This window comes from Clarias gariepinus, chromosome 8 (genome assembly GCF_024256425.1).
Source record: "Clarias gariepinus isolate MV-2021 ecotype Netherlands chromosome 8, CGAR_prim_01v2, whole genome shotgun sequence".
Classification (NCBI taxonomy): Eukaryota; Metazoa; Chordata; class Actinopteri; order Siluriformes; family Clariidae; genus Clarias; species Clarias gariepinus.
In genome coordinates this window covers 907,808-932,788 of record NC_071107.1, presented here as the reverse complement: position 1 = coordinate 932,788, position 24,981 = coordinate 907,808, and the positions used below count along the sequence as shown (strand labels likewise).

At 38.3% G+C, this 24,981-nt stretch overlaps 1 protein-coding gene across 2 annotated transcripts; it reads right to left on the bottom strand.

Moving 5' to 3' along the window:
* Positions 1-1,278: 1,278 nt before the first annotated feature.
* On the bottom strand, positions 1,279-24,981 carry LOC128529043 (probable E3 ubiquitin-protein ligase HERC3). Of its 2 annotated transcripts, XM_053502346.1 has the most exons (23): positions 24,719-24,981; positions 18,949-19,075; positions 18,796-18,866; positions 18,347-18,568; positions 18,173-18,264; positions 17,544-17,674; positions 16,169-16,296; positions 15,992-16,065; positions 15,797-15,906; positions 15,383-15,442; positions 15,183-15,288; positions 14,887-15,079; positions 13,408-13,565; positions 13,171-13,245; positions 11,545-11,598; positions 6,170-6,238; positions 5,943-6,077; positions 5,698-5,835; positions 5,433-5,599; positions 5,240-5,303; positions 5,105-5,163; positions 2,631-3,007; positions 1,279-1,929 (listed from the first exon to the last, which is right to left on the bottom strand). In XM_053502346.1, the coding sequence occupies exons 1-22, from the start codon at positions 24,903-24,905 to the stop codon at positions 2,749-2,751; spliced, it is 2,679 nt and encodes an 892-aa protein (XP_053358321.1). In that variant the 5' UTR covers positions 24,906-24,981; the 3' UTR covers positions 1,279-1,929; positions 2,631-2,748. The 2 variants fall into 2 exon arrangements, with proteins under 2 accessions (XP_053358321.1, XP_053358322.1); XM_053502347.1 differs by lacking the exon at positions 11,545-11,598.

The following is a 24,981-nucleotide window of genomic DNA, read 5'->3' as shown; positions in this document are numbered from 1 at the left end:
GATAGCTCACCAGTCATGTGTAATTCTGCGGTCCCGCTGCTTCGCATGTCTGAAGGGGAGGCCGCCTAACTAGTGAGCGAGGAGCGATATTGATTTGGGCGCACGCCGTGACAGGCTAAAAAAAACTGTGTCAGATTAATGTGCAAAAACTATATAATAAAACTATATAAGACTACATGCCTTTATAAGACTCAACTTTTATTTAAGCGCACTCACAATAACGAAAAAACGTTGTGATTTTGTAAGTGTTGTGATTTTGTAAGTGTTGTAAGCTGCGCTGTTCTGTATTGTTTTTGGTGAACTTGAGCGCGTCAGAAAATGAAAACAAACGTTTTTTTAAAAGGTCAGAGTCAGTCTGCTTGCTGTTTTCCTGACGCGTTCATAATCATTAGTCTACTTCTGCCGGTGCGCTCTGGAAAACTCCATGCATGCGGCTGAGCGCTGATTAAAACTATGGAGTAAATTAAAGAGGAGAATTACGATGCCGAATCGAAGTCTTGAGCCCAAACCTCATTTAAATTAAATTAACAAATATTATAAGTAAAAAACAATAGCGCACATTTAGAAACCGTTTATGAATTCTTTCCGACATGAGTCGGCCCGGTGTTATGCGCAGAGCGCTGGGAGATTTCCTGAAGCTCAGAAATCACTGGGCATGTTTTCTAAATAGCCGCTATCTTTAATAACTGATGGAGGTTTTGAGCTGTGTACACACGCATTCCTGCCTAAACAACTCTTAAAACTACACCTGTAACACAATAAACAGTAATATTTCAAACATGCTGCAGGCTGATATTTGGAGAAAGGAAAGAATAATGAATAAACCAGTTGTTGGGTCAAAATAACCCAACCAGGTGTTCATTTGTAAACTACATCTCATATGAGCCAACATGAGCAACCCAACAATGTGTTTAAAGTACCTGAAATAGATCTTAAATAACAATTCCAGATCTTAAATAACAATAAACCGATACAGAGATACGCTGTATAACGGTCACTGTTGTATTTACGGCAACGAGCGAAAATGTCACTTTGCGCCACCTGGCGGCCATTTTACGAATGACTTTGAAATGCAACTGATTTATTTTGGCCGCTGACGTTTTTACACGGCGGTGAGCGCGACGGTAATAACCATTCCAATTGATCAACTACTGTGTATATATATATATATATATATATATATATATATATATATTAAAGAGAGAGAGAGAGAGTTTGCATAATATGGAATTACTCACTAATTGTGCAACACAAGATAAAGACCGAGAATGTTTGATGTACTTATCTCTTTATTAAAGCTTTTCCTAAGATTCTTGGATCCAGAACTTGTCTTATCAAAGGCAAATCGTAAGCGTTAGGGTTAACAAAATAGTTTTTTCCAGAATAGAAAATAGCAGAAATATTATACACACACAAAATAAAGAACATAACATATAAAGAACATAGTACCCAGAAGAAGGGGAATAAAATTAGGAAACAAGGTATAAAACTTCAATGCAAACACATTTAAATGACAATAAACAGATTAATGTGATCCACTACAAGGAAGAGTATATAATAACCCTTAAACCATCAAATGAGTAAACATAGGAACTGTAACAGGTTATTATTATTTTAGGCTGATAACCTATCACTGTTTTAATGATATGTGTATGTAACGCCATATCAAGTCACACAGGTTACATAAGAAGACAGAAGATGACATGAAACACTTTTATCTTTGTCCAAAAATTTCACACAATGTGATGGCATCAGTGAGTTTGCTTTGAAGTATATGGATGCTGCTGTAATTCGGAAGGTGCAAAATGCCAAAACAGGTCTGTGCAGAGGGGAAACGGTCATCTGCGTCACTGTAGTTGCATCTTGTTATTGTCAGTCGCAGTTTAGAGATTCCCCCTACAGGCAGGCGATCGGTTCCATAAACAAAAGCTGGGGAAGATTTGTTTAGATCGATATTCATTTAGCCAAAAATATGTACAATGCGATACTTCAATGTACTTTCTTTTAAAAAAATAATAATAAATGTATGTGCACTCTCTCTGAGGTTACTATGAGGAAACAAATGAACAAAGTAATGACAGGAAGTATTATGTAGTAAAGTCATTACAGTATTTAACAAAGTATTAATTAATCATAGTATTGTTGCTAATTAATGCTAGGTCATGTTAAATAGTGCAGCTAGTACCCTTGTTCTGCAGGTAGTTAGCAATTTAAGATATAAAGCATAATTTAAGCACTGTCAATCTGTTGTACTTAATGTGACACCGTTGCACCCATACTTTTTGCAACCTATAGGATAGACCTAGGTCATTGTTAATCCTGTCTGTATAATATTTCTTAATACAAACTGTAATGTTATTTACCATTGATAATTTGTTATTGTATTTCTTTTCTGTTACTGAAGACCACACGCACACAAACACACCTTTGCAGCCACCAACACCTATCCAACCAACCCATCATTGTCAAATGTCCAATGCATGCAGGAATAATCCAAATAAACCATTCAGCTGGAACCATCTCTCTTGCCTTCAGTTTCTCTAACCGGACACTTCCACCACCATTTCCATTCGTACTCCACACGAACTCTTGAGCTGCCCAGAGGCTCGCACACCAAGTGTTGTACTTACTCAAAAACTTCTTCCTGTGCTCTTCATCAAGCTCGAAGAAAACGGACCAGAAGTGCTGGACGAGTTCATCTGAGGGTCCACATTGATTATAAATGACTCCCTGATGGAAATATGACCATTATGAAGAAATAAATCTATTATCACTGCTATAGAAATCCAAAACTCTGAAAAATGTACCTAAATGGTTTTGTACCTTTTGAAGCTCCTCCCAATCATATTTACACATTCCGTAGAGTAAGTCTCTGAGCTCCCCAGGCTTGAACATCTTCCAAAGTTCATAGGGGTTTCCACAAGAAAAACCTTCCTTAAATTTCTTGAACTGGTTTGCCACTGACTTGTTCAAAACAAAGTCGACGTACAAGTCCACATATTTCTCCCTGTAAAAGTATTCAATATGTTAAACTGTGTTTGTTATGATCTTTAATACAGTATGACTTATTGTGATATTAAACTACTTTATTATAAAGCTAAAAAAGGCAAAAAAAAATGCTTTGTGGGTTTGCTTGAGAGTAAATAGACAAAATACTGAGAAATTACATACAAGTAAAAGAGAACATCTTACTTATACATAAATCTTACTTATCCAGCCAAAAACAACCATTTAGGTGTACTAAAGTATAAATTAACATAAAAAAGGAAACATTTAAACCTTTGATGTAAATTTAATGAAATTAATCTAATATTTTAATGTGAAAAACAACTTTTACTAAATATAAAATCTAGGAAGAGTATTTTACACTTTGTACATTTACAATATTTACCATTAGCTAGACTTTGACTTACAATTTTATTAGCTACCGGAACTGATGCTAATCCAACCTGACATTAGCAAAGAAAGCAGGCTAACTTATTTAAATATATAAATAAATATTTAAATTGATGTTGAGAAATTATCATCATTCACCTCTACAAAAAAAGCAAAGAGGACATTTAATTTTATATGACTAGATAACTATAGAGCAAAGTATGTTGTGTAGCACGGGAAGGCACCAGCCAGTGAATACGTGGCGTCTGCATGTTCTTTCTGTGCTTGGTGGGTTTCCTCCAGGTACTTACACAGTCCAAAGACCATTTCCAAATTACCAGTGAGTGTGTGAGTGTCCCCTGCGATGATGGATAGGCACCCCAGGGTGTACCCACCTAGTGCCCTGAGTCCCCCTGGGACAGGCTCCAGCGTACATGAATTCAACTTCAATACTCCGGAAAATGTAGAAATATAACAAAATAATTATTAAGTATGGTGACTAAATACAACTACTCAAGCACCCCTGATCCTCACCAAAGGTCCTGAATGTGTCAATTGACTGTTTTACTATGAAGAAGAAATGTACAGTAGATATTGTAATAAAGACTCCAATGTTCAAGACAATGTTCAAGGATAAATGATTAGTTCCTTCTATGTCTAGTGAGAAAAGTCAAGTGCTTATACACTTCAGTTAAATACATGCTCTATTTTGATAAGTGTGCAGCTCATTACCAAACCAATCACACTGGTCCACGTTTCCAGTACATTCACCAAAAAAAAGGAAAAAAAGAAAACAAGTAAAAACTTCTAGATTTTGGCAGGAATGCAGTAGAAATTACTAAGAACATAATATTGTCTCCCTTGATGTGGCTCTACCATGCTGTTTTTGGACTTGTACAAATAAAGCCTGGTAAGAACGTGGTTGAAGCAAGACATAGCAGGAACTTAATAAGGACGCCATTGACCACTTAACGGCTTAACTAACACCCCTTAATGAGTTTATTGATGTACTACAAGCATGACATGGACAGGAGCGATGGTGTTCTGACCGAGTTGTCATCAGGATGTCATTGTGTTGTTGCTTCATCAATGGAGTTCTCACAGCACCCTCTTCAGGCTTGTGCGTGAGCATAGTAGGTCCATGTCACTTTATAGAAGCCCACATTAAGTTCATATTGCTTTCTTTCTAGTCTCTTTTTATCCTTATGGCACTCATGCAGCAGGTTATCAGAATGTCTATGTCACATTCAGAGTTTCTATAAATACTGGATCTAGTTCCTCACACCCTCACTTCTTGGTGAAGACCACTGTTTTAATTTATACCCACCCACCTGATGCAATGACGGCATGATAAGAGCGTGGTGCGATCTGATTAGACATAGTAATAACTCTTACTGCACCTGGTGAATGAGTGATTGTGATGTGTGGAAGGAAACTGGTGAAAGCATGATACACATATTGTGACAGGGATGTGGCGAGGAAGTAGTATACACTTAATAAATGCTCGTTTTTCTATTTTCACTGCATTCTTTGATATCTTTAGGACCCAGAGAGAACTTTATGGTTTTAGTCAGAGTGTGATGGGGTCTTAGATTAGTATGTTGTAGATGTAATTGCTGCATGTTGGTCATGTGATCACAAGATTTAAATATCCAGGTTGATCATATACAGAATAATAGTATAAATGCATGAAAACGGTAGTTTAAAAAAGAAGTACCTTATACAGTACCTGTTGGCTTTTGTGACTGGGATTTCTGCTCCATTTGGAATAAGTTCTTTTCCTTTCACCTGAGATAAGACAAAAACTTATACAGAAACCTTTTATCTTTTCAACATCCATTAAAACTCATGTAATTAATCTTACTGTGAAATCCAAATAGAGCTCCTCCACAACATCCTCGTCTTCTGTCAGTAAATTCTTTAGGCTTCTATGTTGGGGCATGGGGATGGGACAAGAACCTTGGTTTTACAAGTTTTTTTATTTTTTATGTTCATCTTTTAAAATTTTTAATTCACGACAACTTTGTCATTTTTTTTTTAAAGAAATGATGCTCAACCTGGCCTCCACTGGCGACAGCTCCTCCAGGTCACGCAGAGTCAGTCTGAGGTCCAGCAGCTTCTTGAACAGTACCACCGGGAAGTCGATGTTTATAAAACAGTGATTATAAAAGGCCAAGCCACACATGACGCCAAAGTAGAAGAATTTCTGCCTGGATTTAGAATCCTACAACCAATTAAGAAAAGTTTCATCTACTGTATATTGGTTTAAACATTAGTCTTGTATTAATGTTCTCCCCCAGCATAATTAAAAATCTGACTTACTGCAGAGAACCAAACGAGTCCCGAGTCCTCAGATACCTGGATTACTTTGGAGGCTTTTGTTATTTCCTGTCCAAGCAGGGTGAAGAATCCAGCACTCACGCCTCCGTAATCTAACCCATCCTCCAGATTAAATTTGACCTATAAACAAGTGTGAAATGTTATTTGAAAAAAAAAAAAAAAACAGCAACAATCAAATATTTTTTTATTATCGTAGTAATAAAATAACTCCATCATGTTAAACAAACCTTTAAAGGAAGAGAAAAATCATGGCAGCCCTTTTTCAGGTACTTAAGTGTGTCGGCCAGCACCGATTCTCTGTTCACATACAATATGTTTTGAATGCCAAACACAAGCGTTTGCCCATAATGTAACTGTAAAATCTGCATATAGGAAATTACATATTCAGTCAGACAGAGTAGATTCGAATGCAGCGTGTATGTCTGTATGTATGTCTGTGCCCAAGTCTACTTACCCTGAATGCTGTGCATTTACTGTTTATGTCAAGGATAAAAGGATAGCTTGTAAAGAGAATTGTACTTTCCTAAAAACAAACAAACAAACAAGCAAAATATGGGACCAAGAAAGCCACAAACATTATAAACGTTGACATTTAGTTTCTTTTAAAATGCATTATATGTGATGACTACATACCAAAACATTGATGAAAATACCTAGTTGGTCATCAGCGGGTAATGGCTTATGTAACAGTAGAGAGAATTTCAAGACATTGGATAGAGACAGTGGTAAATCTTGGCCAGTGAGCAGATGGTTGTGATTTTTTAAGGGCATGACTTTGGGTTTAACATTGGGGGTTTAGATCTTCACCACGGAGAGGTGTCTGAGGACATTCTTTGTTTGCCAAACACTTCATCATGTTTTATAACCTTAAGTCATTTTAATTCCTTATTTTCATTTTTATTTTAATGGGGTGTTTTAAAACCTCCAACCCATGTATAAATTACACTCACAGTGATTTCACTTCAGCTGGGCAATACTTTAAACACGTAAACTGTTTAAAAACAAAAATAACTAAGGTGATTTGAAATGACTAGAACTGGGTGAAGAACGTCTCGGGTTTCTTTGCTTTAACCCTGTTCCCTGAAAAAGTGGGAACGAGATGCTGCGTTAAAACGCTAAGGGAACATCTCTTTGTTCTACCGGTTGTAAAGCATGTGTGTATCAAACACACCAAATTTTGACTCATATAACCTCAGTCAGGTGACGTCATCCAATAAGGTGCACCTGCAGGTTATAAATAGGAGTGAACCGGAAAAATCCTCAAGTCAATTTTTGTCCGAAAGGGCGTCCAGTCACGCCAGCAGTGCGGCATTGGAGCGCAGCATCTCATTCCAGTTTTTTCAGGGAACAGGGTTACAGCAAAGTAACCCGAGACGTTCCCTTTTAAAAGAAAAGTAGTAGAATAGTAGAAAAGGAGTAATAGAGTAGTAGAAAAGGAGTAGTAATGGTGGACCAGCCGTTATTTGTTTGGACGAGAGAAGAAGAGATTGCTGTGGATCATTTTCTTTCAAAGATTTTTTAACCGGATTATCTTTGACTGGACATATTCCCCAGACTTCTTTTTGTAGCCACAGTTAATATAAAATTAGCTTGTCGCTACATGGTAAAACCGAAGCCATCTTTTTTTATGTATTGTCGGGTCTCCAGAGCCGTCGTTCAGTTATGGTAATGGGCTTTTAGTTTTCCGACACACGCTGTGGTGGTAGACCAGTCATAAATCACTGCGCCATCTGACCAATCACAGCAGTGAGGGCTCACGGAAAGGAGGGGTTTAGACAGACCGAATCTTCGAACTGCTTCACACGAGTCGTTTACGAATCATTTAGAAATGGGGTAAAATTAAATCTATTTTTGAAGAAAACTAACGTGTTTTTTGACCTTGCATACATGTAAACCTGTTTTAAGAGACTCATTGAGTAATATTAGCAACCCTTAAAATGGAATAATACGGGCACTTTAAAGACGAACACTACATTACTTTGGCTACCTGTTACATGTACATAAAAGGAATATGTTTTGTACATAATAATTTCATGTTTCCAAGATGAACATGAATAAATTATGTTGTATTTGCATGAAATTCCACAACTTAACATGTATTAGATTTAATCATGTTGAGATAAACCAAAGAGATCTTGTTACTATGAAAACCGGAAATATCAGAGCAAACATTGCGAGAAGATATCGCGAGAAGAGAACACAGTGTGTTGAGAAGACAAACGTTTGGCGGGTGTGTGGAAAAGGTAAGCAGGAATTAATTCCCATCTTTCCTAATAGAAACAAAATACTGAACATAAATGTCACCTGCTGTTTAGCGATGTTTAGTCACGTTATTTTGGTTTAAGCTATTTCTTGTATTTTTAATCACACTTAAAATACCGACGGTTATATGCGCGTGCTTAATCTGCGGTTCGGTTCTGGTTTCGGTCTGTTCTCATGAGTTGTGAAGCGAGAGGAACAAAGTATAAATATTGTTCATTTGCTAAATTAAGTATCATGAATTTTAATTGAATCTATCTCTGTATTTTTTCACAGCAGTTTGTGACTGAAAAGTGTCCTGTCTGCATCTGACTTCAGGAGTTTCCTGACCAACCAGATCTAACGGTCATATTTAAAAGTCATAACGTACAGTTATAAAGTACAAAACATTTCTGTTGGTGTTTAATTTTTTTTTTTGTGATTAATACTTATTTGTGGTGTTTTATGTTTTGTACATCTTTTCAAATTGAGACCTCATTTGTAAGTTGCTGCTGGTGTAAAAAATGGTGTTTATTAAATATAAAATAAAAATCTCTGTTTTATCCCGTTTGTCTTGTGCTTCCTTCCTTAACAGAATTCTGTTGACCAGGGCTTGAAATTTTAATTTACTTGAGTTGGATCACCTTAATTTACAACTGAAAAATTTGTTGTACCAACGCTATTCATTTATTTTAACAGTATTAAATTATGTTGGACGTAGCTGTAGTAAATAAGTTAAATGAACCTAATAAAATTAATTTGACTGATTCATTTTTCTTAAATTAAAATTACAATAAACATTTGAATAATGTAAGCACTAAGAAATTGTTAGACTTTTCAATGATAATGCAGTATCATAGGCATAATTCAATTACATTACAATTGCACAATCAATTGCTATTACAGTAAATGATAAAGATTATGTTAAGTCAACATGATTCTTTCACACAAGTTTAACATGAATGAAATACTTTGGTTTAGCAGCCGAAAATTGTGTAATTTGGCCACATTTTGATGATGTGGGACCGATGTACACATTAAAATCAAGTAAATTTAAAGGATTATTTTTTTCAGTGTGCGCGGGATCAGTTTTGAATTTGAACCCACTCCAGGAACAGAATTGGTAACCTCTTATAAAATTAAGGGGTGATTTACAGCGCCAGTTCATGTAGTTCTTTATCTTCATGGCGCTTATATCTTGCAATTCTGATAAAAAAAAAGGTTTGTTCAGAAGAACTACATAAAAAAAATATCTGACATTTATTAAGTGTAAGTGGGAAAAGACTGGTTTATATTTATTAAATTATTGTAATTGTTTCTTTCAACTTACAGCTTCAGCTATGAGGAATCCAACAGAATTGGATGCTGAAAAATTCATCAAAGATTTCCTTTGCTTGGCCCCACGGAGGATGTAATTTTTTGTTATTTGTTATGCATGTATGTATATATGTTATAAATATAAAGTGTATTGTTTTGTCTGTTTATAGTTTATCTCGTTTTCTCATTTTTGCATAAATTAATCAAATATTTGCTTGTTATTAAATTTATTTTTTTAAATAAGAAATAAAAGAATCTGTGTTTTATTATTAGTTTAGAGTGTGGTTTATTTATTTCTTATCATATTTGGTCATTGTAACATGCATTAGGGAGCATTATAGACGTGCCGAGAATATTTAATTAAAATAATGGGATTGTTAATCCCATAATGGGGTGTTTTAATAAAACGACGTCTATCCGACATGAATTAGACATTTGGCAGATGTATAAACATCTGATAAACATCATCTAAAGAGCGGATCAGGGATGTTTTAATTCATTTACGTCTTAAATACAGTACGTAGGTTAAGCTTCGTTCTAACATCTGGCACGGACGTCCCGGCGACATTTGGCAAATGAGCAAACGCCCTCTGCCAGACATCTGCCAGATGAAAAAGATGATGTGTGTGCTATCTGGGTCCTATCAAACTCTGCCATATTGGTGAGTTAACACTTTCTTTTCTTTTGTATATTCACTTGCACACACACACGCAAACACAATGCGGTCCTGAAGACCTGAGGATGTTTCGGTTCACTCCTATTTATAACCTGCAGGTGCACCTCAATAGATGACATCACCTGACCGAGGTTATATAGGCCAAAATTTGGCGTCTTTGATACACACATGCTTCACGACCGGTAGAACAAAGAGATGTTCCCTTAGTGTTTTCACACAGCATCGAGTGTAGCTTTTAAAAGAGAACGCTTGTGAAGAAAAAAATCATGGATGGAGATCACTTAAACATTTAGTAAAGTTGCATGGTGAAAAAAACCAAGAGTAAAAACCATCTGTATACACACACACAACGTGATGAGAACGTGTGTCCATAAGAAAACCACTTGTTAGTGAGACTCATTAAAAAGGGCTTAAGTTTGAGAGCCAGGAAGCATAAAGATTGGTCCTATTCCAGAGCGATGGGCGTTCTAGGTCTAGACTCAGCAATGTTATGTGACAATAAAATGAAGTCAGCTGACCACCTGAATGTACTGAATCACCAGGTTATTACATCTATGGAGGGTTTCTTTTTTCCCTAATGGCATGCATTATATTCCAGGACTATGTGAAAGAGTGGCTCTGTAAGCATAAGGAATCATTTTCACACATGAACTGGACACCACAGTGTGTGTAATCAAAGCTAAAGGTGACTAAATGAGATCTTAGAGTGTGTGACTTTATACAGTTGGTTTGTATTCTGCCTCAGGTCTAATGCTTTAGACAGTCTCTTAATAGTATAAAATACAGAGTGCTTCGTACCCTTTCATAATTTGCTGCAGTATGTGTAATTATTTAGATAATAAGACAATTTTGTGATCAGTATACTATAATTGTAACATTTCCTTTCTTTTTGACTTACACTGCATCAAGTTTAATTGGTCCTGTCGCTGTGTCAGATCTCTCTTTTGATCGCTTAGGTATTTGGCTATGCTAAGTGAGATACCAAAATTTGGGAAGCAAAACTTATTAGTTCTGCGCTGGCATTAACTGTATGCGCCATTACTTATTTTTAAAAACAATATTAATATTACATAATAATAAATTGTAAATAATGTGCATATACAGTACAGTATTGTGAAAAAGTGTTTGCCCCTTCCTGATTTTTTTTTTGCATATTTGTCACATTTAAATGATTGAGATCATCAAACAAATTTCAATATTATCACAAAGAAATGATTTTTAGAAAGGAAGAGTTAAATCTTACTTGCCACACCCATGACTGATTACTGCCAGATTCGTTGAATTTAAGAAGCCACACAAAAAAGCAAAATGATTTAAAAAAAATTCTAGAGCAGGTGAGAAACAAAGTAATTGACATGTACTAGTCTGGAAAGGGTTACCAAGCCATTCCTGAGTCTTTGGGACTCCAGTGAACCACGATGAAAGACATTATCCACAAATGGAGAAAACTTGGAACAGTGGTGAACCTTCCCAGGAGTGGCTAATCCACAAAAATTACTACAAATTAGTCAGTCATTTCCTAAACAGGGAACAGGGAGTAGGGAATAAAATGAAGCCCCTGTCCCCCCCCCCTTTTTTTTAAATCACTATTATCTTACCTTTTCTGTAATTCTCATTATAAGAAACAGTTCTTCTAAAAAATGTTGTTCCACCTAACAGACAAAACAAAATTTAGAACTTCTAGAAGTTTTGTACAAAAGATTACAGAAAAAAACACATTATACAAATATTATAAATTGGTTTGCATTTTGGTGAGTAAAAAAGTATTTGCTCCCCTACCAACGAACAATAATTTTGGCTTCCACAGACTGGTTATGTGCTTGTGTGGTACATAGATTGTTTTAAGAAGGTGTTCCTAACAACAACACGTTAGCAACAACTTGTTTCCTGTACGAGGTTGAAATGGGCTACAAGACAATCAGCTAGAAACTTGGTGAGAAGGAGAAAACTGTAAGAGCGATTATTTGCAAACAAAAGAAATACAAAATAACCATAAATTGCTCTCGGTCTGAAGCTTCATGCAACATTTCACCGACTTTCTTAAAGATAAGGATAATCATGAGAAAATTAAGGGATCTTTTTTAAAAAATTCTTGCCAACAAGGGTTTACCACCAAGGACTAAGTCATGTTTTGCTTGGGGATCAAATTTTATTTTCCTAATTAAAATGCAAATCAAGCTATAACCTTTGTATCATGTTCATTTTCTAGCTTTTTGATTGATGTTCTGTTTCTATCCCTAAACTTTTTGTTTAGAGCCAGACTTTTACTTATTTACTTTTGAGCACTAGACTGATACTGCTCTTAGGTACAGTGGAACCTCGAATTGTGAGTAACACAAGCGCTCCGCAAGCCTTGTTAACGAGCGAGTGATGATTTACCAGTACCAAGTATCATCGAGTATCATTTGGCACGCATGCGCTTCTTGTTTTGACGCAGAGCATCACGTAATTATAACTTTACCGATGGTTTTTCTCTCTTGTGCTCTGCGGAAGAGCGCGTCACTTGTATAAACATCCGTGCACGTGTGTACTGTTTACTATAACACTGTGCGCGTAAAGCATATTTTCACACATGTCCTTTAACGCGCATGTGTACTGTTTCTTATAACGCACATGTGTTACCTTGTTAAAGATGTTTCTCTCTCGCTGACAGACTGCACTGATTCTGTTAGTGTGTGTGTGTGTGAGTGTGTGTGCGCGTGAGTGTCATTAGAGAGCGTGTGCCTCCTCCCTCCTCTCTCACCTTTACACACACACACACACACACACACACACACACACGTACACATACAGTACACACACACACTTAACAGAAACACTGCTCTGTCACTTTTTTTAAAGGTAAAGTCCAGGTTAATTATACATATACACATACACAGTGTGTGTGCACACAAACACACTAACGGAAACACATATCTATCAGGATTTATTTTTACTTTTTTCAATTTACTTATTTTGTATGAATTATTTTTATATATTTATTTCTAAATATATATAAATATATTTATTTCTAAAATAATGTGAGTTTCCATTATTTCTTATGGAAGAAATTTCCTTTGATATGCAAGTGTTTTGATATACAAGCACACTTTCGGAATGCATTATGCACACAATCCAAGGTTCTACTGTACTATGATAAATCTGTAACATACAATAGATAATGAGTATGAGTACTGTCTCTAATGTCATAATGCCTAAAGTGTTCGAATAACTTCAGTCCTTACGGAGGTCAAGATGTCATTGAGTTCCTTGATAAGGAAGTAACCCTCAGTCAGTGATGCAGCTCTCTGACTATTAACCTGCAGGAAAATGTACAGTATATTATATCTATTATGTGATATATAATTTATTTTGCTGGATATGTATGCTTAGCATTATATTATACTGTTCATACCAAATAGAGTGGGAGTTAGTTTATATGTTAAAGAGTTAAACAGAGTGAAAAAAAGCCCAGTTCTTACATTGTAAAGTTTCTGCAGAACCTTTAGCAGATCTAATACTTCAGTCCAGTGGTCGCATGTTGTTTTCATCCTGAGTGACATGAAGTGAGCACACACAGAGTGAAACATCTTCACCAGAGTCCTGTAGTAGTAGTAGGGCAGTTTGGTCCACAGGCTTGCTGAGGGAGTTTCACACAAAATGAGTATCAGTGGTACAGTATCTTCTTTATCTTCATCTTCTCTATCACTTACAGGGTCTCAGGGGGCCTGGAGCCTGTCCCAGGAGACTGTTAGTACAACCTCACAATCCATAGCAGGGTGCGCGCACACACACACACACACACACACACTAACACACACACACACACACACACACACCTGCCGCACCACAAGATGTTATACTGTGTATAAGAGCCCTAACGCAGGGCTTCAATGAAATAGGAGCTTGTGAAAATAGCATGGGATTATTAATCTGAAACTTAAAAGGAAATCAAATAAACAGAGCTCCACCGTCTACCCAAGAATGGACGGGGCTCTGGAAACTAAAACAAAAAACCTGTATCCTCTCAGAGGCCTTTGCCCTTACCGAGGATACATGGGAAAATATATATTTGTGCTTTGCACCATAAACCTAGACATACAGTAGAGTGCACGCTAAACTGAGGTGTGTCGCTTTCTCTTTCTCTCTCTCGCGTCTTTCTTCCTTCCTTTCTTACTTTCTGTCTTTCTTTCATTCTTTGGCTCTGATACCTTACCGGTGCTACCTAAATTGTCACACAAAATGCAGAGGTTTCAGGAACTTTAAGAGACACACCGCCATGTGTGGTGCGTTTAGGCTGATTGCCTTAAGGCGGCATTGCCTGGCAACCACGTGTCTACCAAAGAACATTGCTCTGCCTTCCTGGTTCCCCGAGAATCTTACACTGCCTTGATTGTCTTAATCCTAAACAGTTCATTTTAATTTTTTTCCCCTAATTATTTTTATTTAAATTTTATTTAGAAGTTTAGCCTTTCACAATCTCATTTTTAAAGGGATCCTAAAACCACAAAATACAAAACACAAACAAACAAACAACATTAAATAGAGAACACTACAAAAACACAAGTACAAACAGCTTGTTCACCCTCTTGCCTCGCACAATCACACATAAAAAGACAAACAAAAAAAGACTATACTGATCCTACAGGCAGTTTGGAAACGCCAATTAACAAATGTGGGAGGAAACTGGAGTACACAGAAGAAACCAACCAAGCACAGGGAGAAATTGCAAACTCACATACAGACCCATTGCACGAATTGACCCTGGACCCTGGAGATACGTGGCGGCAGTGCTAACCACTAAATCATTGTTTCGCCATTATACATGAATTAATTAAAGCAAATGCTCTTTAAATTATTTGTAAAATAAAACATTTAAGTTTGCACAAATTAAAAACACAAAAATATTCTTTTAAATTTTTAATTCAAACAACTGCAACAATTTCATAAAGAGTACATACTCAACACCTCCATTGACTCAGGCTTCAGTTGTAAGATGGCACGTGCCAGTGCAACAGTGAGCTGTGTGCCACGCCCTTGTTTTTTCAGAACTCGGATGAGTTCAGGCAGGATGAGGTAAACCCTCAGTGCTTCCACACCAGCAGCATCCGGGCTCAGAGAGGGCAGAAGAGCTTTCTCCACCACCGTCTCGACCTGGAAAGAAATGATACCTCTGATATAAAAGTACAATAACAGTGGAATATAAATAACATTCTTAGTCCTGCCATTTAATCTCATGTCATTTGTATCGCCTTACCTCTGGTAGAACATTGTCCTTTTTGGCCAGCTTCTCAAAGGCAAGACGAGCCAAAGATAAATCGAGACCAGAATACAGTTTAGATGTTTTATAATGCTGGTCACCGCTAACAATAGATATGCAACATTACTGTGATTAGTACTGTATAGTGATAAATATGATCACTTCAGCATGAAAGTATTTTCAGTGCATATTTATACCTTTTCTCACAGAAGCTCCCATTAATGCATGACGCTGATGAGAACATTTTCTGGATTTCCCTACAGTGCAAAGAACACACAAGTTCTTAAAGTGTTTAGTGAATATTAAAGATGATTACAGCTTAATCTGTGGCTCAAATAAATGAATCATAGAACAATCTGTGTATTAATCTGTTGGGTACAAAAACCCAGACACAGTAAGTGTACCAGGGTGAGATACAGAGGCGTGTCTCTAACTCTCACTGGTGTGTTTATCCATAATGTATTGGAACAGAAATGCTCTGAATAACTTGAGTCAAGTACTGTACTGTATGGTGATGCATTGTGGCAAAACTCAGATCATTCTATCTAGTAAAACAGATAAACAAAAAACATCTATTCATGTGCAGTGATGCTTTCCTACATGTTTGGTACCTTCTCCAGGGTTTTGAGTTACAGGGTGAAATCCAGCGATCAATCATTTCATCATTTAACACTGCTGTGGTGTTAAAGGAACTTAGGTTTGAACTTGTTTGAACATCATCCTGTCAAAAAAAATAGAAAGGTAATCAGTAAATAAGACTTAAAACAAACAAAAAAAAGACATTTTTTAGGAGTTATTTTACTCACGGTTTCAGAGATAAAGAGGAGAGAAATATTTCCTCCAGCTGTAATTTTCTTAATCGCCTGATCACGGCTGTATTCTTGTAAAATAAAAAAATACAAAAATAAAACAACAGGTTGTCACTCGGTAAAAATATTAAATACATTCATCTGTTATTAAAACATTGCTAATAATGTACTCACCTGGTGGCAGCTTGACAGGAAACGGCACACACTGATTGGTCCTCAGGCCATTTCCCAGCTGACCTTGTGCTCCACATCCAAACGAGTAGATCGTGTTTGATGACTCAACCAGTGCCAGAGTGTGATGCCTTAAATACAAGAATTCAACAGACTCCCCATTAACTACAGATATAACAATGTAACATATCTAAAAATACTGTATACTGCATAAACTCTGTTTGATTTTTGTTTGCACAGGTATTTCTGTTACAGGCGCCACTGAACATCATCAACAGAACCTATTTAATTGGGTTAAAGCCTTGTTGGATGGAAGAACTATGCTGGTAAAGTGGTATAAAGTCAGTGTAAGGTAGAAAATGGGACGCCCCAGGGGATCGTGTTAAGCGAAAGGGAAATCACTTTTTGCTGATGATGGAGGTTATGGAAACATGGAATAAATGTTAAACATATAACTTGGAAACTTTAAAGTGGAATATATAAAGCTGAAAATTGGAGAATAAAATGGGGATTTCGATTTGTAATACAGGTAGTCCCCGACTTAGGAACGAGTTCCGGGAGCATGTTTGTAAGTATGATTTGTGCTTAAGTCTGATAAAATGAGTCTTATTTTGACATAAATATACAAAAAGGCATACAAATTCCCTTGACTAAATCTCTGTCCCCTTTCCCCAAAAAAACCTAACTGTGCCTAAGAAAATTAATCTCACTCAAATGTAGCAGTGTTGTCTCTGCGCCTTTAAATCACAAGGGGAATCACAGACATCTGTCTCAGAGCTGTTTTGTTTAGGATTTTCCGAAATTAGAATTATTCACCATCAGGGCAGATTTACAAGACATAAATTTTTTATCATGGTGCTTCTGGACGGATTTGTTGAAACCGGTAAGGCCGACTCAATTCTCCCGCCTCCTCCCACCCTCGCCCTGCCCCTCCCCCAAACACATAAAATATAGCACTTACATCCTACAAATATTGTATATAATTGTACACATTGGTATCTTTAGTGTCTATTTTTTGTACAATACATTTGAGCTACATCCATGAATGAACCAGAAGTAGAATCATGGTCCGTTCGTATGTGCGAAAATTCGAAACTGGAGCGTTCATAATGTGAATTCAAAATAAAATGTTTTAATAGAAGACGTATTAAATACATACTATAGTCAACGTACTAAATCCAGTGCATTAACCTATAAAAACTTTTTTATTCTGCATTATTGTCCTATTAACCAACACATTCTAACGTGTTTAAAAATAAGCTGTTTTTGATTTCACACTAAGAGTGCATTCTCCTGCATGCTACAGCGATAAGCATTTGTATTGTATAAAATGAAGCTTTTGGCTTTATGATATTGTATATTTAAAGATGTTACTTACCCTCCACAGGCTATCTGGGAAACTTTGGACCCCCAGAATTCAGCAACTACACGAGGCAGTAGTTCATCTCTCAGTGAGTTGTGTCCAAGCTGCCCATAACGACCTGATCCAAATGTGAACAACAACCCTCCCTATAAACATCAAATCAATGATGTTATTAAATAACCAATATATCAGCACTGTTATTTATTACCTTTATATGTGTGCTTGTAGTTTGTAAGATGCTGAAGCAGGAAACTTGTATAAGATCTATTGAAGCTGAATCTCAAGGTTTTTATGTCATAAGGTGATTTTTCCTTATTCATCATTTTTGGTAAGCTGGTGTCATTTGTAATCTTTTGTAATATTTCTGTAATGCTTATCTATTGCTTTGACAGCTTTGTGTGTGGACTGTGTTATGCCTGACTTGTAGATTGCTTTGAGTAAAAGAAAACCAAATCTGCCAAAAAACATTTTGATGTAAGTAAAGTTCTGTGTTTACTGGAAGTGCTGACGATGCAGATCCTTAAGAGAAAAAAATGACAAAAGATACAGTAAAAATTTGCTTAACCCTTCATAGCCTTAACTAATTAAAATATGGTAAATATCTTTGAAAAATCTTTGTGTCATTTCAGTTTGGAAGTGTGAACCTTTGTTAGAACAGCAGTATGGTCCTTTCCACATGAGATGAAGACAGTTTTCTTCAAATTCAAGCTCTTCACACAAACAGGGGCGTGTCTGTCTGTGAACAAATATTAAGACCAACATTACTATGTGGATTCTGACAGAGCTGTGTTAATACTACATGACAGTGAAGTCAGTACCATCAGTGTTTCCCAGACCCAGCTGCCCGGCGCTGTTTCTGCCCCAGCCGAACACGGCCCCCGAGAGAGACAGGGCGAAGCTGTGGTCTCCTCCTGCGCTGATCTGAGCCAGTGGGATCCCACACAGAGACTTGAGGGGCTGAGGAGACAGAGAGCTCGGCTTGCCTTTCCCTAAACCCAACTGACCACTCGAGTTCTGACCCCACGTGAACAGCTGACCATCTGAAAGGGTGAGTGGGAACAGCAAATTTTGAAAATAGGTGAGCAAGAACATTAATAAATTCTTAAAAAATAATGGGAACTTAATCCACAAATAATAAATTTTACTGTAAAATGATCAAATACTATATATAATGTGTTGTACGTTTTAGGGAATAATTTACATTTTATAGCTGTCAATTACATGCACTTAGTCCCCACTAAAAAAAGAAAGTGTTGTAACTTTGTACCTTTTGTTAGGGCGACAGTGTGATAGTTGCCACATGCAACTTGTGAAATGTTAGTTAAGCTGCTGATCTTCCTGATCATGAAGAACAAAACGAAGAATACATAAAATGAAATTAGTACAGCTGGACAAGTCATTCTCCCAGATGAAGGCCTACCTGGGTATGTTCGATTGGGTCGAATGCTTCCATTCCCACACCGCCCCTGCCTCAGTTACAATCACAACATGCTCCTGTCCGGCGCTGCATATGGCAGCTCGCTCCTTCTTCAAATCTAAAGTCATTCCTAAAAACATATACACTGTCGTTAGTGGTGTTTTATACAAAAAGCCTCACTGTTGTCTTCTTCAATAAACTCTGTGTTTGTTTTTGCATTGCACTGTGTATCTTACTCCACAAGATTTCACACAATATGAAACTACTTTTATTAATCCCAAAGGGAAATGTACATGTGTATTCAGATGTCATAAACTGTATATAAGGAATACAACACTCCTCAGCATGCTGTTAAAGGAGCATAATTAAGGCCAGGTTGTGTGATGCAGCCCAGTAAGATATTTGGTGTAGATTTATAAGTTCCCTTTCAAAAGCACTCACTCGATGCTATGGGTACATCTTAAAGAACCGCGAGTTGCGGCACATTCCTGTGGTTAAACAGTGCAATCTGGCAGGCACGCACGAGACGGAATTCCCCCTTTCTCTCGCGCTCTCGCCAGATCAGGAAGTTTTTCCTCCACTTCTCAAGCGCGCATCGGCGCTTCTTGTGAATGGATAGGAAAGACATACTCTCGCTTCCGCGGATGTGAAGGAGTTACTGCAGGTAAGTAATGCATGCGATCGATCAATCGCATATCGTATTTGGCCGCGGAAGCGGGATTTTTCCCCAAGTGCTCAAAATTTAGACGACAGGTTTCTGTCAGATGGCCGGTGGGAGGAGCCTCAGCTGCGCTCTCTCTCTCTCAATCTCCCCCCCATTTTTTTGGCAACCTTCATGACAAGTTAACTCTTTCATGGAATAGCTTTATTCATCCCGTGTTTTTCGTGCCATCAACTTCGATTTATTCGAATATCGTTGATGCGAAGGCGCGGTTATATGATGATGTCCCAGATAGAAGAGACGCTTGTGGGCTGTCTCTCTCCTGGGACATCATCCTCTCTGAAAAAGGCATACACTCCCCACCAAGCCGCGAAGACTGACATCTTCCCTGGTGGCAAAAAGCTTTTAGGCTGGTGCTCTACTGTACACCATGGCGATTTTGCAGGCTTACCAGGCCTGCTGAAAGACTAGAGCACTGGCGGGGCTCTTCTATGGCGGTTCTGAAATTACGCTGAGCCACAGACCTGTCTCTTTGTGTAACAAAGCAGACGGCCTGTGCTATTCGCCTCAAAGAAGTCTGACCTACGTACTGTCTTCTCGTTCGCCAGGACTGTGGGGGAGGGGCGCGTAGAATTCCTCTGAAGGATGAAGTGTTCTCCCTGGCACCCCCAGAAGGTCTGTGTTCTTGCTCCTCCACCACTAGTGTTTCGGACAACACCGCTCTCCAAGAAATGTTAATTTTTTGGTCTTAACCTGCCATGTTTCAGGATGCCGAACATCTAACATTCAGCCCACACCACCCCCACCCCACCCGGCTAACCGCATTTGGTCTAGCTCACGCACACATTAGACGACTGGCTGATTCTGGCTCAGACTTGGGAGCTAGCGCTTCAACATCGGGATACAGGCAAGGCAGCTGCGTCCACGGTGATACCTTTGGGCCTTCTGCACATTCAGTTGTGGCTAAAAGCAAGGGGATTTTACTCGGGGCCAATCCCCGGAGGCAAATAAGGGTTACGCACCTAGGGCTTCGTACCCTTTTTATGTGGGGTCCCACTCTACGTGCGTTTTGTCATCGCGGGACGCTTCCCTCATGGGCTGGGGTGTGGACTTAGATGGCCTTCCAGCCCAAGGGAGCTGGAGAGGCCATCTTCTTGCATCAATTGCCCCGAAATGATAGCTTTATTTTGGCCCTGAAACACCTCCTCCAGCAGTTGAGGCTACTATGTCCTAGTGCGGGTGGACAACACTAGGGAAGTCTCGTACAAAAATCTTGAATAAGCTAGCGCACCAGGTTCTGCTTTGGCCATAGGACGAGTTCCTGTCCCTTAAGGCGATTTACATTCCAGGGCATATGAAGTTGGGAGGCCTGGAACCTTCACGCACTAGATGAACTTATGCCCTCAAGGTGAGGGTATTTGAAAGTGCTGCATGGCTAAACATGTAGACCCAGTCCACTGCCGAATTGTTTCAGTGCTGGAGTTTCTGCAAGAAAAGTTGTCCTCGGGCTTATGCTCTAGTACCCTCAGAATGTACATAGCCGCTATTTCGGCTTGTCATGTTTTGACTGATGGGGTCTGGTTGACACCCCTTCCAAACCACTAGAATCAGCGCCTGTCTGGCTTCTGATCTTAAGATATTTTTTCTCATACAGTAGTTACTTCTTTCAAGAGAATTCGAGATCTGCAGGCTTCCCATCCTGACTAGACTTTGCCCCTGGGCTAGTCAGAGCTGATCTGCATCCTCACCCGAACCATTTTCATAATTGACCATGCACCCAGTCTTCCTTGAAGCCTTCTGTCCTCTGCCTTTTACAGCTCCAGAGCAGGAAAGTTTTCACTTACTGTGTTCAGTACGCACTCACCAGGGGGATTGCCTCATCTATTGCGCTTGCAAGAGGTGCCCCCATGCAGCAAGTGTGTTATGCGGCAGGTTGGTCCTCTCTGCACATATTTGTCAGATTTTATAGTCTGGATGTTCATGCTACTCCAGGCTCACAGGTCCTTGAGTCAGCCTCCCAGAGCTATCTCTGAGACCTCCTTGGCCTTTGTGTGCACACGCTACACAACCCTGGGGGTCCAGACACTTGCAGTGCGGCGGCGTTGGTATTCCTGTTACCATAGCGTTTTCACGCAGCATCGAGTGTAGCTTTTGAAAGGGAATGTGTCGGGTTACTTTGCTGTAACCCTGTTCCCTGAAAAAGCAGGAACGAGATGCTGTGCTCCAATGCCGCACTGCTTGTGTGACTGAACGTCCTGAAGACAAAATTGATCTGAGGAATGTTTCCGGTTCACTCCTATTTATAACCTGCAGGTGTGCTTCATCAGATGACATCACCTGACCGAGGTTATATATGCCAAGATTTGGCGTGTTTGATACACACATGCTTCACAACCGGCAACACAGAAAGATGTTTCCATAGCGTTTTCACGCAGCATCTCGTTCCCGCTTTTTCAGGAAACAGGGTTACAGCAAAGTAACCCGAGACGTAATCACTAAATGTGTTTTATGGCGCCCCCTCGTGGTCCAGAGGCACTAAGCAGCTGCTTATAGTGCTTATATTATTCATAGGTTTTTTTTTTTATTATTGTAGGCAATTCTATTTAACACTAGAAGCGCCGCGCCAGTGTCACCTATGCGACAATGCGCCATTCATTCCCGCGTTGATAATCAGCAGAATCTATTTTTCATATTCAACTGAGAAAACCTACTACAGAGTCTCCACGGGGACAAAAGAAGAGGGAAAAAACGTTTTGCATTATAACCAAAAGTTTTTGGCATGACTTTTTTCTGCCGTTTTTGCTCCTCCTTTGTCCATCTAGGGGCTTCGTACTATACCAAAAAGGAAAGCTCTACTTAATTTTATATCATATGGAGAAAATTTATTAGTTTGTTCATTCTATTTTAATCTTCTGAACGTCTCGGATGAAGCAGGAGCAGCGATTTAGTTCTGAACTCGCTTCCGTGAAATTATCGCTAAAACAATATGAAATTGGAATAAATCAGATCTACCACAGCAGATAATAAACTATGCTATGTCATAACCGAAGCAAACACCACGATTATGCCTCGTTTCGTTCAGTGTTGCTAGGCAACGGATCACGCGCCTTTGCCGCGGTGTATTATAAATATAATTGTTTCACAGCTTATGCACATGTAATAAAAGCGAGGGAAATGTGGAAGTGATGTGTGGCCACTGAATGAGAACTAAATCAAAGATTTTGGTAACTACACTGAGTGTAACATCTGCATAGTGACACTAAACAGCTGAACAACTTCACTTTTCCGTTAACCTCTAAATGGGGGAAAAAAATGTATTTTGTTTGTTTATATTTAAAATGTTTATAAAAGTACACAAAGTAGGCACGCGCGCACACACACACACACACACACCTCCCCTGAGCTCTCGGTCAACATCAGATGCAGATGCAGATTCCAAATGTATAAAGATGCATGCTATCTATCTATCTATCTATCTATCTATATATATATATATATATATATATATATATATATATATATATATATATAGTATACATATATATATATATATAAAATAAACTGCATATATGGAATGACACCTGAGACAGTTACATATACACACTGAATAACGCATAGATAGTATACGCGATCCCTTGAGCCATCTGCTGAGAGAAATGAGAATCGCCTGTTGGAAAAGGCAGGAAACGGCATGACCGGCGCACAGCTGTCAGCGATTTTACATAAATAAGAGCAAAATAGCTTTATACTGGCTTTTACTGGTGCGATTTTGAAAATGTAAGCATACAGGATGATTAAGCTCACAGAACTAGGAAAAGTCATGAAAGGAGGGTCCTAGAATTTGATCGAGTGTAAAGTATTTTTTTTTTTTACCCCCTTGCGGTCAAATGACCGCTGCTCGGCGCTTCTAGTGTTAATGTTTAAAACAGATATATTATCCTGATTGATATTTTACCTACAATACAATTGCATAAATTGCATAATTATTACTCATTTGTTAATAACTAACTTACAATGTACTATATAAAGTATATTATAGTTATATATATATATATATATATATATATATATATATATATATATATATATATATATATATAAATACTCAGCAAATTAAGAAACGTCCCTTTTTCAGGACTGTGTATTTTAACAATAATGTTGTAAAAATCCAAATAACTTTACAGATCTTTATTGTAAAGGGTTTAAACAATGTTTTCCATGCATGTTCAATTAACCATAATCAATTAATTAACATTCACCTGTGGAATGGTCGTTAAGACCTTAACAGCTTACAGAAAGTAGGCATTTAAGGTCACAGTTCTAAAAACGCAGGACACTAAAGAGACTTGTCTACCGACTGTGAAAAACACCCAAAGAAAGATGCCCAGGGTCCCTGCTCATCTGCGTGAACGTGCATTAGGCATGCTGCAGGGAGGCATGGGGACTGCTGATGTGGCTAGGGCGATAAATCGCCATGTTCGCACTGTGAGACGCCTAAGACGGTGCTACAGGGAGACAGGAAGGACGGCTGATTATCCTCGCAGTGGAAGACCACGTGTAGCAACACCTGCACAGGATCGGTACATCTGAAAATCACACCTGCGTGACAGGTACAGGATGGGCACAACAACTGCCCGAGTCACACCAGGAACACACAATCCCTCCAACAGTGCTCAGACTTTCCGCAATGGGCAGTCCATGAGGAGGAGATGCACTGCAGTACTTCAAGCAGCTGGTGGCCACCAGATACTGACTGGTACTTTTAGTTTTGAGCCTCCCTTCATTCAGGGACACATTGTGAAACATTTTTAGTTTATGTCTTATGGTTTTGACTCTTTTAGTGTTCATACAAATATTTACACATTAAGTTAACTGAAAGTAAAAACAGTTGAAAGTCAGAGGACGTTTCTTTTTTTGCTGAGTATATACTCAGCAAAAAAAGAAACGTCCTCTGACTTTCAACTGTTTTTACTTTCAGTATATATATATATATATATATATATATATATATATATATATATATACCTGTGTATTTGTGCTATCTGATCCCCTAATTTATGTGCGTTCTGATTAATAAACATAAAATGCAATAAATCATTAACAGAATCTCACGTTGGTACGGTGTCTGTCTTCCCTTTCCCCTTTGCGACGTCACTATGGTGACTCTCCGGCCCGGGTCCCGGATAAACGTTGCAAGTCCCTCTGTGATTGACACATCCTTGCTTCCCTTAACGCGGAGGATTTTATTGGATCCTTTATTGTCCTGGTGTGAAGGAATCAGTTTGCCCCAAAAAAGCATTCTGAATCCCACAGGGTGTCCTCTCTGGAACAGTGTCCAAGTGTCTCAGTGTCTCAGTTTACAGTGCCTCAGTCCC